At 41.7% G+C, this 16650-nt stretch overlaps 1 protein-coding gene and 1 pseudogene across 4 annotated transcripts in view; both read left to right on the forward strand.

The window, feature by feature from the left end:
- AFAP1 (actin filament associated protein 1) overlaps nucleotides 1-16650 on the forward strand; it is a 205291-nt gene that overhangs the window by 93363 nt on the left and 95278 nt on the right. For all 4 annotated transcript variants that reach the window (XM_090035527.1, XM_090035529.1, XM_090035528.1 and 1 more), the window contains one exon: nucleotides 1681-1778. In XM_090035527.1, coding sequence (XP_089891653.1) covers nucleotides 1681-1778 — 98 coding nt within the window. The remainder of the gene's footprint in view (nucleotides 1-1680; nucleotides 1779-16650) is intronic.
- LOC149870062 (U2 spliceosomal RNA) lies at nucleotides 11980-12277 on the forward strand (annotated as a pseudogene).

Consider the following 16650-nt stretch of genomic DNA (forward strand, 5'->3'; position numbering starts at 1 on the left):
GCCAATCTGACTTGGGCATCACATGCATCACATGTCCTGAACTGGCCCCGCATGCAATATGTGCCTTGGTCCGGCTCCATGCCCCACAAGCTATATGTGGCAGGCAGCGACCCAAGGCCTGCAGGCAGTACCGTGGGCCATATCTTTGAGACCCCTGGAATAAATGATGGGTTATTAGGGCATACAGTTTGGCTACTATCAAACAGAAAAGTATGAAAAACTTGAGGAAATCTAGGTTTATATATTCAGTATGACTAATTTTGATTCTTTTTCTTAGTAAGAAATCCCTTTCTTGTTACCATTAAAACAGAACAAACAGATATGGATAAAAAAATTTAACATACAGTTGTTCCCCATAAAGAGTCACAGCTCAGCTGTAACATTTTTCAAAATACATTATTTTGGAATATTTCCCAAGAAAAATCTCTAAACTAGATTTTTAAGAAGAAAGAGGAATCTCTGGCACCTCGTCAGTTTACTTTATTGGCTTTGTTTTTCCTTTCCATTACTTCACACCCAGTGGGACTAAGTTGTTATGACAGGAAACATTTCATCATTGATTACACTTTTGAGAATCCTATGGCTTTGTCCAAATGATGTCCATTTGGCTGTGTAAATATATATTTAAAAAGTAAACAAAATGCTAGGAACAAAATTCAGCCCAAGGGGTAAACACTAAGCAGGCTGCAACTGCATTGATTGAATGTATGCCAACACAATGCACCCTAATCTCCCCATCTGATTTTTTTTTGATGAACTATACCGTGTTTCTATGACGTGCTCGAGTTTTGACTGGGATTCCCACCTTAGAATCCCAGAACCAGCCAGTTGTTACCTCTTTATGACCAACAGTCAGAGGTTAATACTTTCCTTTTTTTCAGGGGTAGTTACACTAAAGAAAATGTGTTCCCGTGAGGGCTTTTCAAATCTATAATCCTCATAAAGGAATTGCTTCTAGTCCCATGCTCTCCAGCTGGATCATGGGCACAGCCTCCAGCCAGTGGGTAGCTGAGCTGGGGCAGCTGAAAGCAGCATTCATGCTATTGCTGCTTCTCTAATCTCTGCCCCTGCAACACAGCTCCTAGCTATGGAGCCCTGGACCACCAGCTGGAAGTGGTGCCCCCACTGCAGCTGGGGGAAGGGAGCGCAAGCAGTGGCAGTCCAGGTGTAGTTTCCAGGTGCCTGATCTGAGCACAGTTCTTCTTGCCAAGCAGTTTTGTATCTGGCCGAACCAGATTAGCTTTGTTTTTTATAGGAAGTTTCTTGTGTGTATATATTTATTCTGTTTAATTAGAAGTGTGAACCATCAGTGTATAACTATTGTGTTGGCAACACATTTAACAGCGCTTTGAAAGTGAATTAAGATCTGGCAATAAGTTTGAGAAGAAAGGTTGTAGTCTGGACATTTAAGATTGCACTAATTAGTCACTGCTCTGCCATTTTTAAGGTAGAAAAATCTCTGATTTGCACTGGTTAAGTTTGGATGCCAAAAATATTCCATTTTATATCGGCGTAATATAGGTTAAAATGTTCCGTTTTACTTATAAATGATGTTCAGAAGTACTTTGAACTTAATTATGGATGGATTGAATGCCCATTAGATAGATATGGTAGAACAGCGTCCCATTTTAGCATTTTAGTGATTACTGTTTTTAAGTGAAACGTATTTCTCCTCTTTAGGTTTTGAAATAAAAGAACATGTACAAAAACAAGAAGTCTCCAATAGCTTACCTGCCCCTCCTCAGATGCCTCTGCCAGAGATACCTCAGCAATGGCTGGTGAGTGTTATTGTAACTAATAATTAGAAAATATTTCTTTACTACTGTTGTAATAACTTCTAACATAATTAAAGGAAAGTTGCTCTGAGCAAGGCAGAGAATGTCATGTGACACAACTTCCTTTCTGTAATATATAATTAACAAAATAAAGGTCTAAAACCTTCAACTGATTTTGTCTTGCAGGAAAAAATAAAGTTTCTTTTTCTAAAGACTTGTTCAGCAAAGGTCATTCCATAGTTCAGGAAATTCCCTAAAAAATAAATGAAAATTACAGAGATGCCTCTAGAAAATATAATCCTTGACTGAGATCTGCTTTTAAAATCCTCCAGTTGGTAACAGCTGTCTTGTTGAAAAGTAATCTAATAAGCAAGTTTTAATCTTTCTTAGTTATTCACTTGGCAATAATTCTGAAGAGTACAAGCATATTATGAGAACAGCATTTGAAAAGACTTGTTTTGACAGTTAAATAATGCTTTTTTTTCTTTTTCTTATTTGTTACCAATTTATATTTGTGTATTGTTTCAGAAAAGTTTGAGTGCTCGCTAAAATCTAGTTTTATAGTGTAGAAATGTATGGGAGGTGGAGCTTGCAAGGTACTGTATTTACATGAATATAAAATGGCCCTGAATATATGTTGATCTGCCCTCCCAATAATTATACTCTCTCTATGGAAAATCTATCAATTTGTTATCATTTTTCAGTTATAGAATCTAAATACTGGAGGGCTGTCTTGAATCTTACCCACCCTGCACTGCTACAGCAGGAAAAACAGCAGCTGGGGAGGGGGTCGGGTGGCCCCCTTGCCCTCTGCCCTGCCCACTTCTTCCTCCTGTAGCCTTTCTGTCCACCCACCCCCACCACTTGCACCCCCAGCACCCTACAGCCTTCCCCTGCTCCCCCCCACCCTCCATTTACTATCAAATAGCTTGGAGCACAGCACGTGGAGAGCTTGCCTGGCCATGCAGCAGTGTCATGCTGCTGATCACCTGGGCAAGGGAAAGAATTCCCATGTGCTCCATGCCGGGGAAAGACCCAAGCTGCAGCCAGAGTGGAGCTGTGCCTGGACGGTAAGTAGGCAGGAAGGCAGAAGCTGCAGAGGGGAAGGCAGGTGGTGGGGGGGTAAAGAGGCTGCCGTGGGTCTGACTGACCCAGACTCAGGCAGCAGCTGCTGCTTCCTCCCTCCCTCCACTTTGTATGCAGATATAAGGTATGGGGCTCCCCCGACCCAATCCCATGATGACTGGGGGGAAATCCTTGTTTTATATTCAAGTAAATTCTGTAGTTTTCAGTATTCTTTTATATGGAAGTGAGGCTGGATAATCTAGCTCTTTTGTTTCAGTCTCTCCCTGAATTATCTCTTATCCAAGTTGTTTTAGTACACTTAAGTTTACTCACCTGACAAAGTAATAGCAGCCAGTGACTGTGGAAAATCAGTAAAGGGCTTATGATTTGCCTTGTCTGGTATTCTGTATGGGCTGTGCTGGTAGCAGATGGTGTAGGAAAAGGTACAAAAAGTCCTAAGGTGGGCAGTCCTGAATGACCTGGTCATAGTTTCTTTCATATCACTGTAAGCTAGCATTCGGTTTTTGCCCTTAAATATTAGGATTTTTTTCTAATAGGTTTTCTAACCACTTGGAAGAGGAACATTTTGTTAGTAACATCCATACAAAGAATGTGCACATAAAGTCTGTCAATCCTCAGCTAAAATATATATGAATATTCTTTGTAGATAGGTACATCATTTTGCAATAGATATTAGTTAATTAAAAAATGAACAAATTTAATATGCATTTGAAACTAGTGCGTTTATTCCAAGCTTTATAGTGCTTGCAAATGATTTTTTTCGTATGAGAAGTAAATAGAATAAAAACAAGGAATTACTGAAGAAAAATAAGAACATGACATGTAAAATGCCTGTGTATTGTTTTGAAAATGTGGCCTTTCAGTACAGACTCCAGAGATTCAAGATAACTTTTACTCTGTCACTCTCTGGTATTTGAATAGGCTTCATTTAATAAAGTTCAGAAATTGCCATCTGAGTTCTTCCAGTCACTAAAAAGTAATCTGCCTGGTTTTCTTCTCTCTTATGAAAGTATATAAATATTATTAATCCTGATGAAGCTGATTAAGCATCTGTTAAAATTGGTAAGGGATAAAACTGGTATGTAGTTTGAATATGGAATGTGGTTTGAAAACTGGTATGTCAATCATGTTTTGCAGCTCTGCTCTTTTAAATTCTGAAGTAATAAAAGCATTGCTGTAAGATATTGTGAGGAACTGCTTAAAGTTAGAGCCAGCTAAAGTAAGTGGCCTTAAACAGAAACAGTAGTATAACTAAAGTGGGGGGCAATCAGGGTAGCAGCCCCAGGTACGAACTTAGATGGAGGGTGCAAACATAACAGCTGCTGCTGCTACAGACCAGCTGCGCCACCCCTGCCAGCAGTCTGGCAGCCGGCACTGCCCTGTTAGGCCTCTAAACAGAAGTGATTCTGGCTATGAAAATAGTGCCATTTTTGTGTATGGGATGCTTCAGTTTCCTGGAAAATCAGGTTGTGTGTGTACTGAGTCCTGAGGAATCTGAGGCCTTCAATTAAGGATCCAGGAGTACTGTGAAATTGTAGCATTTTGTATGGCTCATCTCTCTGAATTTTATCCCTCTGCCTTTGAACTGATAATTAGAGTACCCAGTATTTGACTGTAGAAAGCAGATAGCTTTGGGTGGGGGAACACAGCTCAAGGGCAGTCCCATGTGCCAGCTACCTCTCAACTGAGAAACCAGCGTTACATTATTAATTCTGATTAATGTCTTTAGTGGGTTATGGAATAGAGAAAGATCCCACACAATTTACTGAGTCATTTGATGCACCTGGCTGGGGGAGTATTTGGTTGATGCACAATTTCACAATGATTGCACACTTAATTCATACAACACAATTTTATTTTAAAATTCCTTCCTATGCATATAACACTGCTTAGCTTCAAGAAAAACCACAAACATTAAAAACACAATAACTACATATATTAGAAACAATACTCTAAACGCACTTCCTTCCCAAACAATGCTATAAGAATTAGTATTACAAAAACAACTACAATTACAAGTAAAGGTTATTTCTCATGGAATACTTACAATCCTAGAATTCCTAGAAACCTGATCCCCAAAGATACTTTCATTCTTTAGTTATGGTTTTAGGGTTGGTCTCAGCAGTGATAGGAACAAGCCCCCTTCCTTCGGTTCCACTTGGGCGCTCTGCAGCTTCAGCGTGAACGGGAGCTGTTGTTCACGGAGAGGGTGGTTCAGGTGATCAGTCTGATCCGGCCTAGACTTGCGATTCTTCCTTCAGTGTTCTGCAAGAGAGGTTACCTCCAAATTGGGACTGTAGGTTACAGTTTTTATTGGGTGAGTTGCCATCTTGGATCCCTCTTACCCAAACCCGTCACTACTCCCAAATTCGGGCTCTGATCTTTTACCCAACAGATTCCTTTTCTGGGTCGTCTTTGGGAAATTTTCCATACCACTGCTGTGACCTCTTGCCAACCCCTTTCCAAAAGTCCCTAGGTTTCGCTGTCTCTGAATGTTTGCCTAAGGGTCGCTTTTAGGTTAACTTTGTTAAAGGCCTCTAGAGATAAAATTCAAAAACCAAGACATTCAGCACATTCGCTGCAAGGCCTCTAAAGATAAAATTCAAAATCAAGACATTCACCACATAGGCAAAAACAAGCAATGACCCTAGATAAAAGATGAACCTTGCCTTTTTTTCTAAACTGGCTAATGGGTATATATTACAAGCATTCAAACTATTACATTCAATATGACAATTAATAATGGTTAAAATTATTTTGATAGGGGATGGAAAGTATAAATGAAGTCATGGCTTTGTAAACATTGTTTTAGCTGTATTGAACTGTATGTAGTTTTGGCTTTTTCTTTCCAAACAAAGGCTTTTCTCCAGTATGTTGCTGTTTTATTACATACTTTTATCACTTGCGTAGAGTGGAAATTGAACATTGCTTTTTTCTCTGTCCTACCAGTAGTACTGCTCATACTTCCTCTGGAGTTTGGGCTGTGCTCTCTGAAGCAGATGCTGCCTATCTTGAGCTGATGTGCTCAGGAAAGGCAGAGAACTGAGCTGATTTTATTTTTCCATAATGAAAGAGGTAAATTTTTTTCTGTTCCTTTTCTCAGTCCTGTTTACTGGTACCGGCAGGTACTGCTGTTTCTTGGTTCTTTTTTTCTAGTTGAAGTGCCACATTGAGGTCTGTTAGGAAGTGTCACGGGCAATATGACTATTTAGTTTGTAAGCTCTCCAAGGGCAGAGGCTACCTGTTACTAACCTTTGAATAGTACTTAGTGCTGTGGAGCCTGTCTTGGGCAGGAGCCCTTATGTTGCTGAAATGCATGTATTTAGTTTGAGCAAAGAGTGAAGATCTCCATGCTGAATATGAAGCTGTTGTGCTTCTTCATTCTTCTTGTTCCCAGCAGTACTGGGAAAGACTCTTTAGGGTGTGCTTTGTTTTTAAATTTAATTTTCAGCACATCAAATTAAGTTTCATTGACACAGAAAGTCGTTGGCATTCAAAGAGTTCTCAGTTCAAAACATTTCAGACATCCTTCTTTTACATTTAGGGCCATGTGGGTGAGAAGAAATGCAGTGTTCTTCAAAGCAGTAGCTGGAGCCTACTACAGGTTTCCCTTGCTTTATGCAGGTTCTGTATGTGGGAATTTGCTCTTATGTGATGACCGGTTTTATACCAAAAATTTGTTATATGAGAGGTAAATTCATTCTTATGTGATCGGTATGGTGGAAGGCCGCAGTCAGCTGTGGTGCGTTGTAAGAGTGTCACACACCAAAATATAGTCTCCTGTGTGGATCTGTACTCCTCGCTTGTTGTCTGTGATACGTGTTTCTGTAGTTGCCATCCATCCCCATTACGGTAGTGCGCTGTGCTTGTGTGTATTGTCTGCTTTTGATGAGTACCAAAATTGTCTTGTAGAAGTGGTAGAAATGGGTCTGGGGTCAGTACAATTGAGGTCTCGGAACAAAGAAAAGAACAATAAACTCCTTACCTAGCACATCAAGATAATATTTGAACCCAAGACAATATTTGAACCTCCGCGCTGGCTGGCAAGCAGTAGAAGGGCAGAGTCCCCTCTCCCAGCACTGATGTGGGCGCAGCAGCACTGGGAGTGGGAGCTATACCCCTCTGCCGCTTGTCCCCTTCCACCCAGAGCAAGCTGCAGCTGCTCCCCCCTTTCCCCCGCAGCAGCTGGGCAAGCAGCAGCAGGGCAGAGCCCCCGCTCTGAGCACTAACACACCTGCCTCCTGTGCCCCTCTGCCCCCCTCCCTGAGTAATGTCCCCCCACCCCACTCCAGCTGGGCAACTTGTCCCAGTCCCAGCCCTAAGTCCTACCGCCCGCATGCCCTTTCCCTCCCCCTCTTCCAACCCCAACAGACTTACCAGCAGGAGGCAGCTGTGTTGGCTGCCTGTTTAATTTATGTTATGGCCAAATCTCTGAAGTAGCGCCAAATCTTTTGAATTTGATTCAGCCGAATCGATTTGGGACACTGATTCGAATCTACAAATCAAATCACTGTCCTCCAAATTGACTGAATCCAAATCCACAGTGAATACTTGCCGCTTTGCACAGGCATAGTGTTTACCCTGTCTCTAAGTCTGCATGAACTATCCCGTAGCAGATGTCACTGTGATACTGTTTTGAGTTGAAAGGCAGGGTAGATTTGCACGCTGCAGACTGGTAAAGCATAAGCTTTCATGAGCCTGAGCTAGCTTTATCAGGTTGAGTGAAAGGACATGCACGAAGCAGCGTATCAAATAGAGAGCGTGATTTGAATACAAAATGCAGGGGAAGTGGGGAGAGGAGGGAGGAGGGAAAGTTTTGGGAAAAGCAAATAAGCAACATACCTGTAGGGATAAAGTGGTCACAAAACTAATCCAGGTAATGGGATAAGAATCTGTAGTCTCTGTTTAGACCATATTTAACACAATCCAATCCATGGATGATTTTATGTTCTGCAGTTTCCTGTTCAAGTTTGTTTTTAAAGTTTTGTTGTCTAAAAACATCTACGCTAAACTCAGGGATGGACTGCCCAGGGGTAATAAAATGTTCTGCCACAGACTTCTCTTTCTGGAACTGATGTCCTTTTTGTCCCTGTGGGTATATTATTTGTTTGTCTCTTCCAGTTCTGCTGCCCCTCCTCTCTCTCCCTTGTCTTCCTCCCTTCTCTGTCCTTTACATTCAAATCACTCTATTTGCTGGGCTGCTTTGTGTATGTCCTTTCACAGCATCTAATGAAGTGAACTTGGCCTCTTGAAAGATTATGCTATACATCTCTGATTTAGTTAATCTGCAAAGGTGCAAATCTATCCTGTCCTTTGCCTGGATTTAGAGTGACACAACTACTCTCTCTGCTCTTGAGTTTAAAGGATGGACAAGCACCAACTCTTAACTCATGAGTTTGGAATAGAAAAGTTGCTGATGCTGCTTCTGGTTTAATGCCTGAGCTCTCGTCTCTGTGGTATCACCCAAGCTGATTTAAAAATACATTTTACAGCAAAGCAATGAAATAACATCCTGTGTGTCCTGCTGCTCAAATGTGCCTGAGGAAGGCTAGCATAAATTATCCACAGCATGATAGTGACAGTACATTTATAACCTCTATGCGTTTGCTTGTCCTGTTACATCTGACTGTCAGTGATTTCAGAGATAATGCTCTATGCTGTCCAAAAACAACCAAAATGCAAAAAGCATGGTTTGCTATTTTTGCATGAATTTCACAGCAAAACTGGATACATTTCTTTGTTTTTCCTGGAATGCTGACAATCTAGTAATTATTTAACTGCAACAAGTGTTCAGCAATATGCCAGACCCCCTGTAGGTATAAATCAAAGGAATAGGTCAATTCTTCCTTTACCCCCCCTTCACTCCTCAACATACGTTACACACTCACGCTGTAGGAGTGTTCCATCTAAATGTATTTCCTATTGTGGGTTTTAACAATCTCCCTTCATCTGGCTATCTTGTAGGTATACTCTCAGACTTTTATAGAAAATACCAAAAAAGAGACCGTGCCCTTGGAGAAGAAAATACGTAATAAAATCAAAAGATTTTTTTGAAGTGAGATGTCCTCAGTTCCATGAATCAGTTTTTGAACCAAAAAAACCACCGGTTTTATGAGGTTTCTTGAAATGTGCAGATAGGTCTTAGGATTTAGGAAAAATAAATTCTTTAATATTAAAAATAAACTTGTATTTCTGTATTTTATCTCAAGATGTCTTTAAGAGTTGAATATTTCTAATTTTTTCTGGTTTTGCTTTTTAATCAGAGAGTCCCAAAGCTAATGGATTTGAAAAATGTTCTCAATTAAATCTCTATTTTAAAATGTTAAAGGATTGAATTGTATAAATTTGGTAAAAGTTTACAGGCTAAAGACCTTTGATTTAAGCCTGGATAATTATCTCATTGTAAAAGGCCTTTGGATAAGGTCTTCAGCAATGAACTAGAATAGGCCTTATAGGTTGTTAACTCAGTTCCTTGCTGTGGCAGGAAATCACATCAGTTAATCCCTTTCACAAATTTATCAAGCCCAGTTTTAAAACTATTAGGCTTCACAACTGCAGTTGAATCTTAATACTCTAGGGAACCTATACACGTGCCCAAAGCCTGCTCTCCAGCGTGTTCCAATTAAAACTCGATCAATCGAGTCTAATTAGAAGGCTCCAGCAGCCTTGGTGTCTTGTGTATTCAGCATCCCCACATTTCAAAATGGCAGCAGGGTGCTTTAACTAAAACTCATTGAACAAGCTTTAATTAAAGTGCCTCCAGCCACCATTTTGAAGTGTGGGATGCTGGATATGTGAGATGCTGTGGGTGTTTTAATTAGAGCGACTCCCAAGAGCTGCTGCAGTTAAAATGCCCTCTCCCTCCAATCCTGGAGCACATTTAATGATGCCCTTTATGCTTAGGACCCTTGTACTTTCCAGCCTAAAGCAAGTTGTGTTATTTGTTCTTTTGGCAGCATTGTTATTTTACTTAAATACCATATTTACTTGAATAGAAGATGACCCTGATTATGATTGACCCCTCAATAATTAGATTCTATATATGAAAAATGTATAAATTAGTTATAATTTTCCAAGATATAGAATCTAATTATTGGAGGTTTGCCTTGAACTTGTTCCCTTCCCAGTAGTAGAGCAGGGAAAATAAAGATGTGGGGAGCAGGGGAAGAGATCAGGTAGCTCTTTGCTCTCTGCTTCCTGTCCCAGCCACCAGCGGGAGGGTTTGGGATTGAAAGAGTGGTTGGGAGTGAAAAGGTAAGAAAGGTTTATTGATTTAACACACACACATCTACATGTAGTATAAACAAGGCAACAATAACAGACAGTAATATCTCGTGTCAGCAACTTATCGGCAGTCCCCTCTGATGCCTAGTGTATGACAAGTCTCTCTCTATAAAGCTCAGCGAAGTCAAGCATCTCTGATCTGTGCTGTCCAGGGGGGTACTGGGAAGGACCCTGGGGCTCCTTGAGAACTGCCAGCCCACCAAACCCAGGTCAGCAGCCTATCTTGAAAATGGTCAGCAGCTTCCTTTACAACACTGTATCTTCCTTCTGCCAATTCCTGGACATGCCAGCAAATTTATAGCTACCTAAGCTATGCTGTTGGTCTACAGCTACTCACAATCTTATACCTACATATTTCCTTATATAGCTAACAGTAGTTTCGTAGTTTCTAGGGTCAGAAGGGACCTGAGTAGATCATCTAATCTGACCACCTGCCATGGCAGGAAAGAGTACTGGAGTCAAACAACCCCAGCAAGGTGTACATCTAGACTGCTCTAAAAGACCCCCAGGGTAGGAGCCTGCACCACTTCTCTTGGAAGTTGGTTCCAGATCCTAGCCGCCTTGACCGTGAAGTAGCGCCTCCTGATATCTAACCTAAATCTACCCTCTGCCAGCTTGTGACTGTTATTCCTGGTCACTCCTGGCAGTGCTCGGGGGAACAGGGACTTCCCCAGTACCTGCTGGTCCCCTCTGACTAGTTTGTAGCAGACCACCAGATCCCCCCTCAGCCTTCTCTTGTGGAGGCTGAACAGGTTCAGGTCCCGTAGCCTCTCCTCGTAGGGCCTGCCCTGCTGCCCCCTGATCATGAGGGTGGCCCTCCATGCTGTCCACATCCCTCTTGAAGTGCAGCGCCCAGAACTGGACTCCAGCTGTGGCCTGACCAGTGCAAGTACAATAGCAGTACAAGCATTTGTGTTGTACCATATAAGGTCAATTTTAGCTGCGCCACTACTTAACTGCTTACAAGGCCTCATAACAGTTTTCTTTAAACTTTAACTAAACCTCTTAGCTATAATATATTTTGCAAAACATAGACAAACAACAGGAAACACCTGGTCTTGCTCCATCACAGGGCACTCAGCAAGCACTTCACTTCAAGCAGGCACAACTCCTGACTGTCACAGCTTCCCCCAGCTTTTTCACCCTGCAGTCCCTTTCCCCTCTCCTTACTGTCAGACTCTCCTCTCCCTGAGCACATGGAAGTGAGGAGCAAAACTGAAAACAGTAAACAACACAGGTACTCTATAAACACACTTTTCAGTAGTACAAACTGTGCATGATGTTCATACAAAGCAAAAAGGCTCATGATTTACCATATAGTTTATTGGGCTGGGCCCCACCAGAATCAATAGCATTTCAAGCCATGGTGGCCCTGCAGCTCAGCACTGCTCAGTATGGCTGTGTACCCCAGATACCTCTTCACAAAGAAGCCATGTACTAATAAGCCCTCAACCCCTGACTGGAACCAGGTATTCTTGTCATGAATCCTAACATACTCCAGTGAAGATCCAGCTTCACCTCTGGGAGAACAGAGCCATGCTAATCATATGTGCCTGATTAAGAGAGTGGACGACACAGGGATTCTGGGTCAACTGCTTGGGACCCTGTTTAGTGATGTTTGCTGGAAGTTTAAGGCTGGTGAAAATGCAGTGATTAATGGAAATGGGAAAGAAAGGAGCAGCTCAGTTATGAGAATGAAGAGGAAATCAAAATGTATGCAATGTTGTGGCTTACCGTGACTTGAAAAAGTGTTGGTGATGAGGTGATTTATGCTTAATGGACACTACCATTATTCAGACGAGCTATACTAATCTATCCTTGTGGCAGGTTTCCATAAGCACCTTGGTCTTTTGGCTAAGATCAAATGTAGCATTTTTGGCACCAAGGGGAGAGCGTCAGGGCTGGTTCTGACCTTCCCAGTACCAGCCTGGTATTGCAGCACCTCCAGACTCCATGCCAGTTTTCTGCGGAGGGAACATCTGCCCTTTTCTTTTTCTTTTTCTTAAGACCCATACAAGAGAAAAACGGTTCTCATCAGCATTTTTGGTGCAAAGGGAGGGTGTTGGAGCTTGCTCTGGCCTGTCCGAGTGCTGGCCTGCTATTGCAGTACCTCCAGGCCCAGTGCTTGTTTCCTTCTGGGGAAGCAGCAACTGCTCTCTTTTTTTCTTTTTTAAAGGGTTTTATAGACATGCTCAGTGTTGGCTGTATTTAATGAACTTCATAGTTGATTTGTATTACTGAGCACATGCTGCTTTTGGCAGCAGCTTTATGATAGACGGTGTATTTAGTGAGATTCCCTTGTATGAGATTAAAAGACAATAGGCTCTTTTTCTATGCTGATTGGGAGTGGGAGAGTCATCTTGTATTTAGGTAAATACAGTAGTTTTCTTCCGTTATTCTTACTCTGGACATTCTCAGAGAGAGCAATCTTGTCTACTTTCCATTCTCTGATCATCCCAGACCCTCTCCTTTGAGCCTCTCCAGTTCTGAACTCATCGTTCATGAATTCATCTTTCTTGAAGTGAGTCTTCTACTTTTTTCAGTAAGAGTGAGGTTTCACCTGGAGGACTGTGTCCAGGTTTGGGCACAATGTTTCTAATAAAAGATGTGGGCAAATTTAGGAAGTGCCCAGAAGAAAGCAACCAAACTATCAGAAGCCTAGAAAACATGATGTATGAGAAAAGTTGGAAAAATAAAGGCTATCTTTAGTCTGGGGAAGAGACATTTAGGAACAGGGAGGAGGTGATAACAGTCTTCAAGTATAAACAGCTGGTGGTTGACTGTCCTCTGCATCTATGCCGGCAGCGATTCTTAACCAGAGTTCTGCAGCACTTGGGGTACCACACAATGTTAGCACGGTTAGGTGTGAAATATGATTCACAAGATGAACCCTGAGACTTCAAATAGGAATTCAGAATGTTAAAAGCATTCTGATGTGCTGGCGTCTTCCTGAGTTGTTTGCAGCTAAAAAATTGTTCTACTGTTTTTCTGTAGTCAAAAATAAGTTAAATTTTAAGAACTGGAATTTTTTTTAGAGGTGCATTGAGTCTAATGAAGGATTCCTTGAGCCTTAAAAAGTTGAGAACCACTGAGCTACAGCCTTAAATTACAACAAGAAAAATGTTAAGATGGGTATTAGAAATAACTTTCTAAGGGAGTGACTAAGTATTAGAAGAAATTACCTAGAGAGATTGTGAAGGTTTTTAAGTCCTTGGATAGTTTGGACAGGGATGATCTTGTTGCGAGCAAGACCTTGAACCAAATAACCTCCTCAAGTCTCAAATTATCCAGGACTTCTATGATTCTGTACTGACTAAAAATATTCCATTGTTTCTATTCCCTTTATTATCTGTGCTTATATGTGACTAAGGTCTGAGAGGAAAACTTTATGCATTGTTGGTGCTTCCTTCAGTAAGACTCACTTCAAGAAAGATGAATTCAAGAACGATGAGTTCAAAACCGGAGAAGGCTCAAAGAAGAGGGTCTGGGACGCTCAGAGAATGGAAAGCCTATCATAGAAGAGTAAGATTTGCTCTTACAGTCCTGTTGTGATCGTTTGTTATTTGTGGGGAGAGGTAGTTAGCCTGCAGCCTAAAGTTAAGCTGAAGGCATGGAAGGATAGCATCTTACAGTCTAACTTCTCCAAGCTAACTCTTGAACAGGTTAGTCTGTAAGGTGCTATTCTGCCTTGCCAGTTGTTATCTGGGTAAAACTGCTGTTTGGTAAGTTTGACAATAGAGATGGTGTAAAGAGATGGCTGGCAACATATAACCTGTAGCTGGATCTTGCCCACAGAGCTAGAGGGTTTTGCCCATATCTGTGCGAGGGCCAGGCAGTATGAAGCTGTGCCTGTACAACTACTGCTGCTTCCCAGGCTCCCAGCTTTGGTTGAGTGTTTTTGGTGACACACCAGTGATGGGGGAGTTTTCCCTGCTCCTGCATTGTGGCTTGGCAACTGGGAGCTACTGGCACTTCTCCCAGCTCCCCACCTCTCCAGGAGCTTTACCAAGTCCAGGAATCTGAAGATGGTGTTTGTATAACTGCCACTTCTTCTGCTCCTTTGTATCCCCCTCAGCTGCAGATGGGCACTGCTTCCAGCTGGTGGGGACCTGTCCATGGCAGGGAAGAGTCCTGGTGGGAAGAAGCAATGGTAGTGCGGACACAGTTTGCAGATACTGGCTCCTGGCGCAGCTGACTCAAAGCTATGCCCACATCATAGCTAAAGAGCAGGAAGCCTGAGGGAAGCAGTGGCAGCATGGGTGCAGCTCCTAGCTGCCTGGCCCCAGTGTGGGCATGGGGAAGTCTCCCACCACTGACGTGCTGCTGGAGCCACTTAGCTCACATTGGACCAGAGCCAGGCTGTTCTGGCCCGCAGCCTGTAAGATGTTGCCAGCCCCTAGTGAAAATATTTCAAATTCAGGAAACATCACTCCTACCATAGGCAGTGTGGTTTATGCAATACTCTACTGTAGTCTGTACACAGTTGTGCTGTTGCCAGTTCCTGCAGCCTTTTGTTATCTGACCCCCGAGACATATTCCAGACATATAGGGCAGGGGTTAGCAACATTTTTGGGTAGAGTGCCAAAAGCACCCGCAACCTCGATTTGTAAGATGTTGGCGTGCCAAGGGCAGGTGGCAGGGGAGCCATGAGGGGCCCAATCCTTGTGGCAGCGCAGCCCCAGCCCCTTCCCTGCTATCTGCTCCGAGGTGTGCGTGACAAGCAAAATGCCTTTGCGTGCCATACTCTGGCACGCATGCCAGGGGTTTCCTACCCCTGATATAGGGTATTCAAATAAAGGAATCTGAACATTGTAAGGATATGTAAAGATGACATTGCTGAATTGACTGTATCCTTCACCAAAAAATACAGGACTAGTTTTTACTTGATTGTTAGATCTGAACTGGTAATGTTTCTAACTGGCAGCTGGTATACTTTTTAAAACAAGATTTGCGATGATGTAGGAAAATACGTGGAAGTACATGTGAAGAACTCCAAGGAAACTGTTACGTATTTATTATTTAACAATGTGCCCTGGCACTTGACAAACGCATGAAAAAATATTAGTCTGTCCTACCCAGCTTGCAATATAACAGTGTGCCTTGTATGCAAAAATGTATGACAATGCCAACCAGTTATTCATGCTGTGAGGCAGAATAAGTGAATAAATTGCAGAGTTTGTGGTAAGAATATCTTAATCCTATCCCTTTCTTTTCCATTGACTTCACAACTTGTTGCAATGCTCAGGATTAGACATCCTGTGGGTCACTACTCTCAGGGTGATCTTTGTCAGTATTAGGTGTGGCATCATGAATATTGGCGTTTCAAAAAGGTGTTTCTTGCAGCTTTTTTGAGTGCCCCAGGCAATGCAAGGTTTAGAAGAAACCACAGCTTTGTGTAAAGTTTGAACGACACCTGTCCTAAATTAACAATGGCATCATAGTGTTGGCCAGTTCTTTGAAAATGTTCTGCTTCAATCCGTGGTCTTGGTTAAACAGTGATATATATTGAGCTATCTGATTAGGTCCAGAATTCAACTGGAGAAATATTTGCTGAAATATGTAACGCCAAAAAATAGCTTATGGTGTCTACCTGCTTCTGGTCTTTGTTCTGGTTATATTATCTTGCAGAATATTATTTATTTGCCATTCTCTTTTCCCTGATATTTGTTTTGGAAATTATTTATTTCATGTTTTATATCTAGTATGAGAAGATGCTTTTAGTTTGAGTCATCTACCTAATTCTGATTTTTTTTTTTTAATGGACTTTCATGATAGTACGTTTAATCTTCTTTCAAAACTCTTTCATTATCTCTAAAGTACAAGAGTAAATGGTCTTGAAATGCTTTTTTCCTATAGTTTGGCCATTTGCCAGGCTGTGAATTAGAATTGACAGGGGACTAAAACTGTTCCGCAAAGGCTCATAGCAAATGATACTGCCTATCATCCTTTCTGATCTGATTGGCTCTTATGGCGGTCTTTGACATAATGGACCGTTATATTGCATTCTTATGGTGTTCATCATGTTTGCAATTGCATGTTTACTTCCTTACTGCCAGGCTGTCCCTGTCCATAAAATATCTTTCTCAAACTGGACAATGAAGCAACTGTTCTCTCCTTTTAAATTAAATTTGAAAAGGTGATGTTTTCAAAAGCGCTCATCATTGGTGTCATTCTGCTCTGTGTGATGTCAGTGGCATAACTTGTTTTCAGTGGGAGCAGAAGTAAGCCAATGCTTACCACCTTAGGAAATCCTGTTCAAACTTCTCCTGCAAGTTTTTGAAGAGAATTCTTTACTCTGTGATCCTTAACCCAGGCCTTCAGAGAACAATGTCATAATCTAATTTATGTTGCCCTATTATTCTTTTCTCCACCTTATTATATTGTTTTATTCTATTTCCTCCTGTCTTGTCATGCTCATCAATAGCCTATAAGTAAAAAAAAAATTAGTGGGAAGTGCTAGTCCATCAGCAACCACAGCTAAAATGATAAATCAGCATTAACTCTG

This window comes from Crocodylus siamensis, chromosome 2 (assembly GCF_052110815.1).
Source record: "Crocodylus siamensis isolate JL-2025a chromosome 2, ASM5211081v1, whole genome shotgun sequence".
In the NCBI taxonomy this organism is placed as follows: domain Eukaryota; kingdom Metazoa; phylum Chordata; order Crocodylia; family Crocodylidae; genus Crocodylus; species Crocodylus siamensis.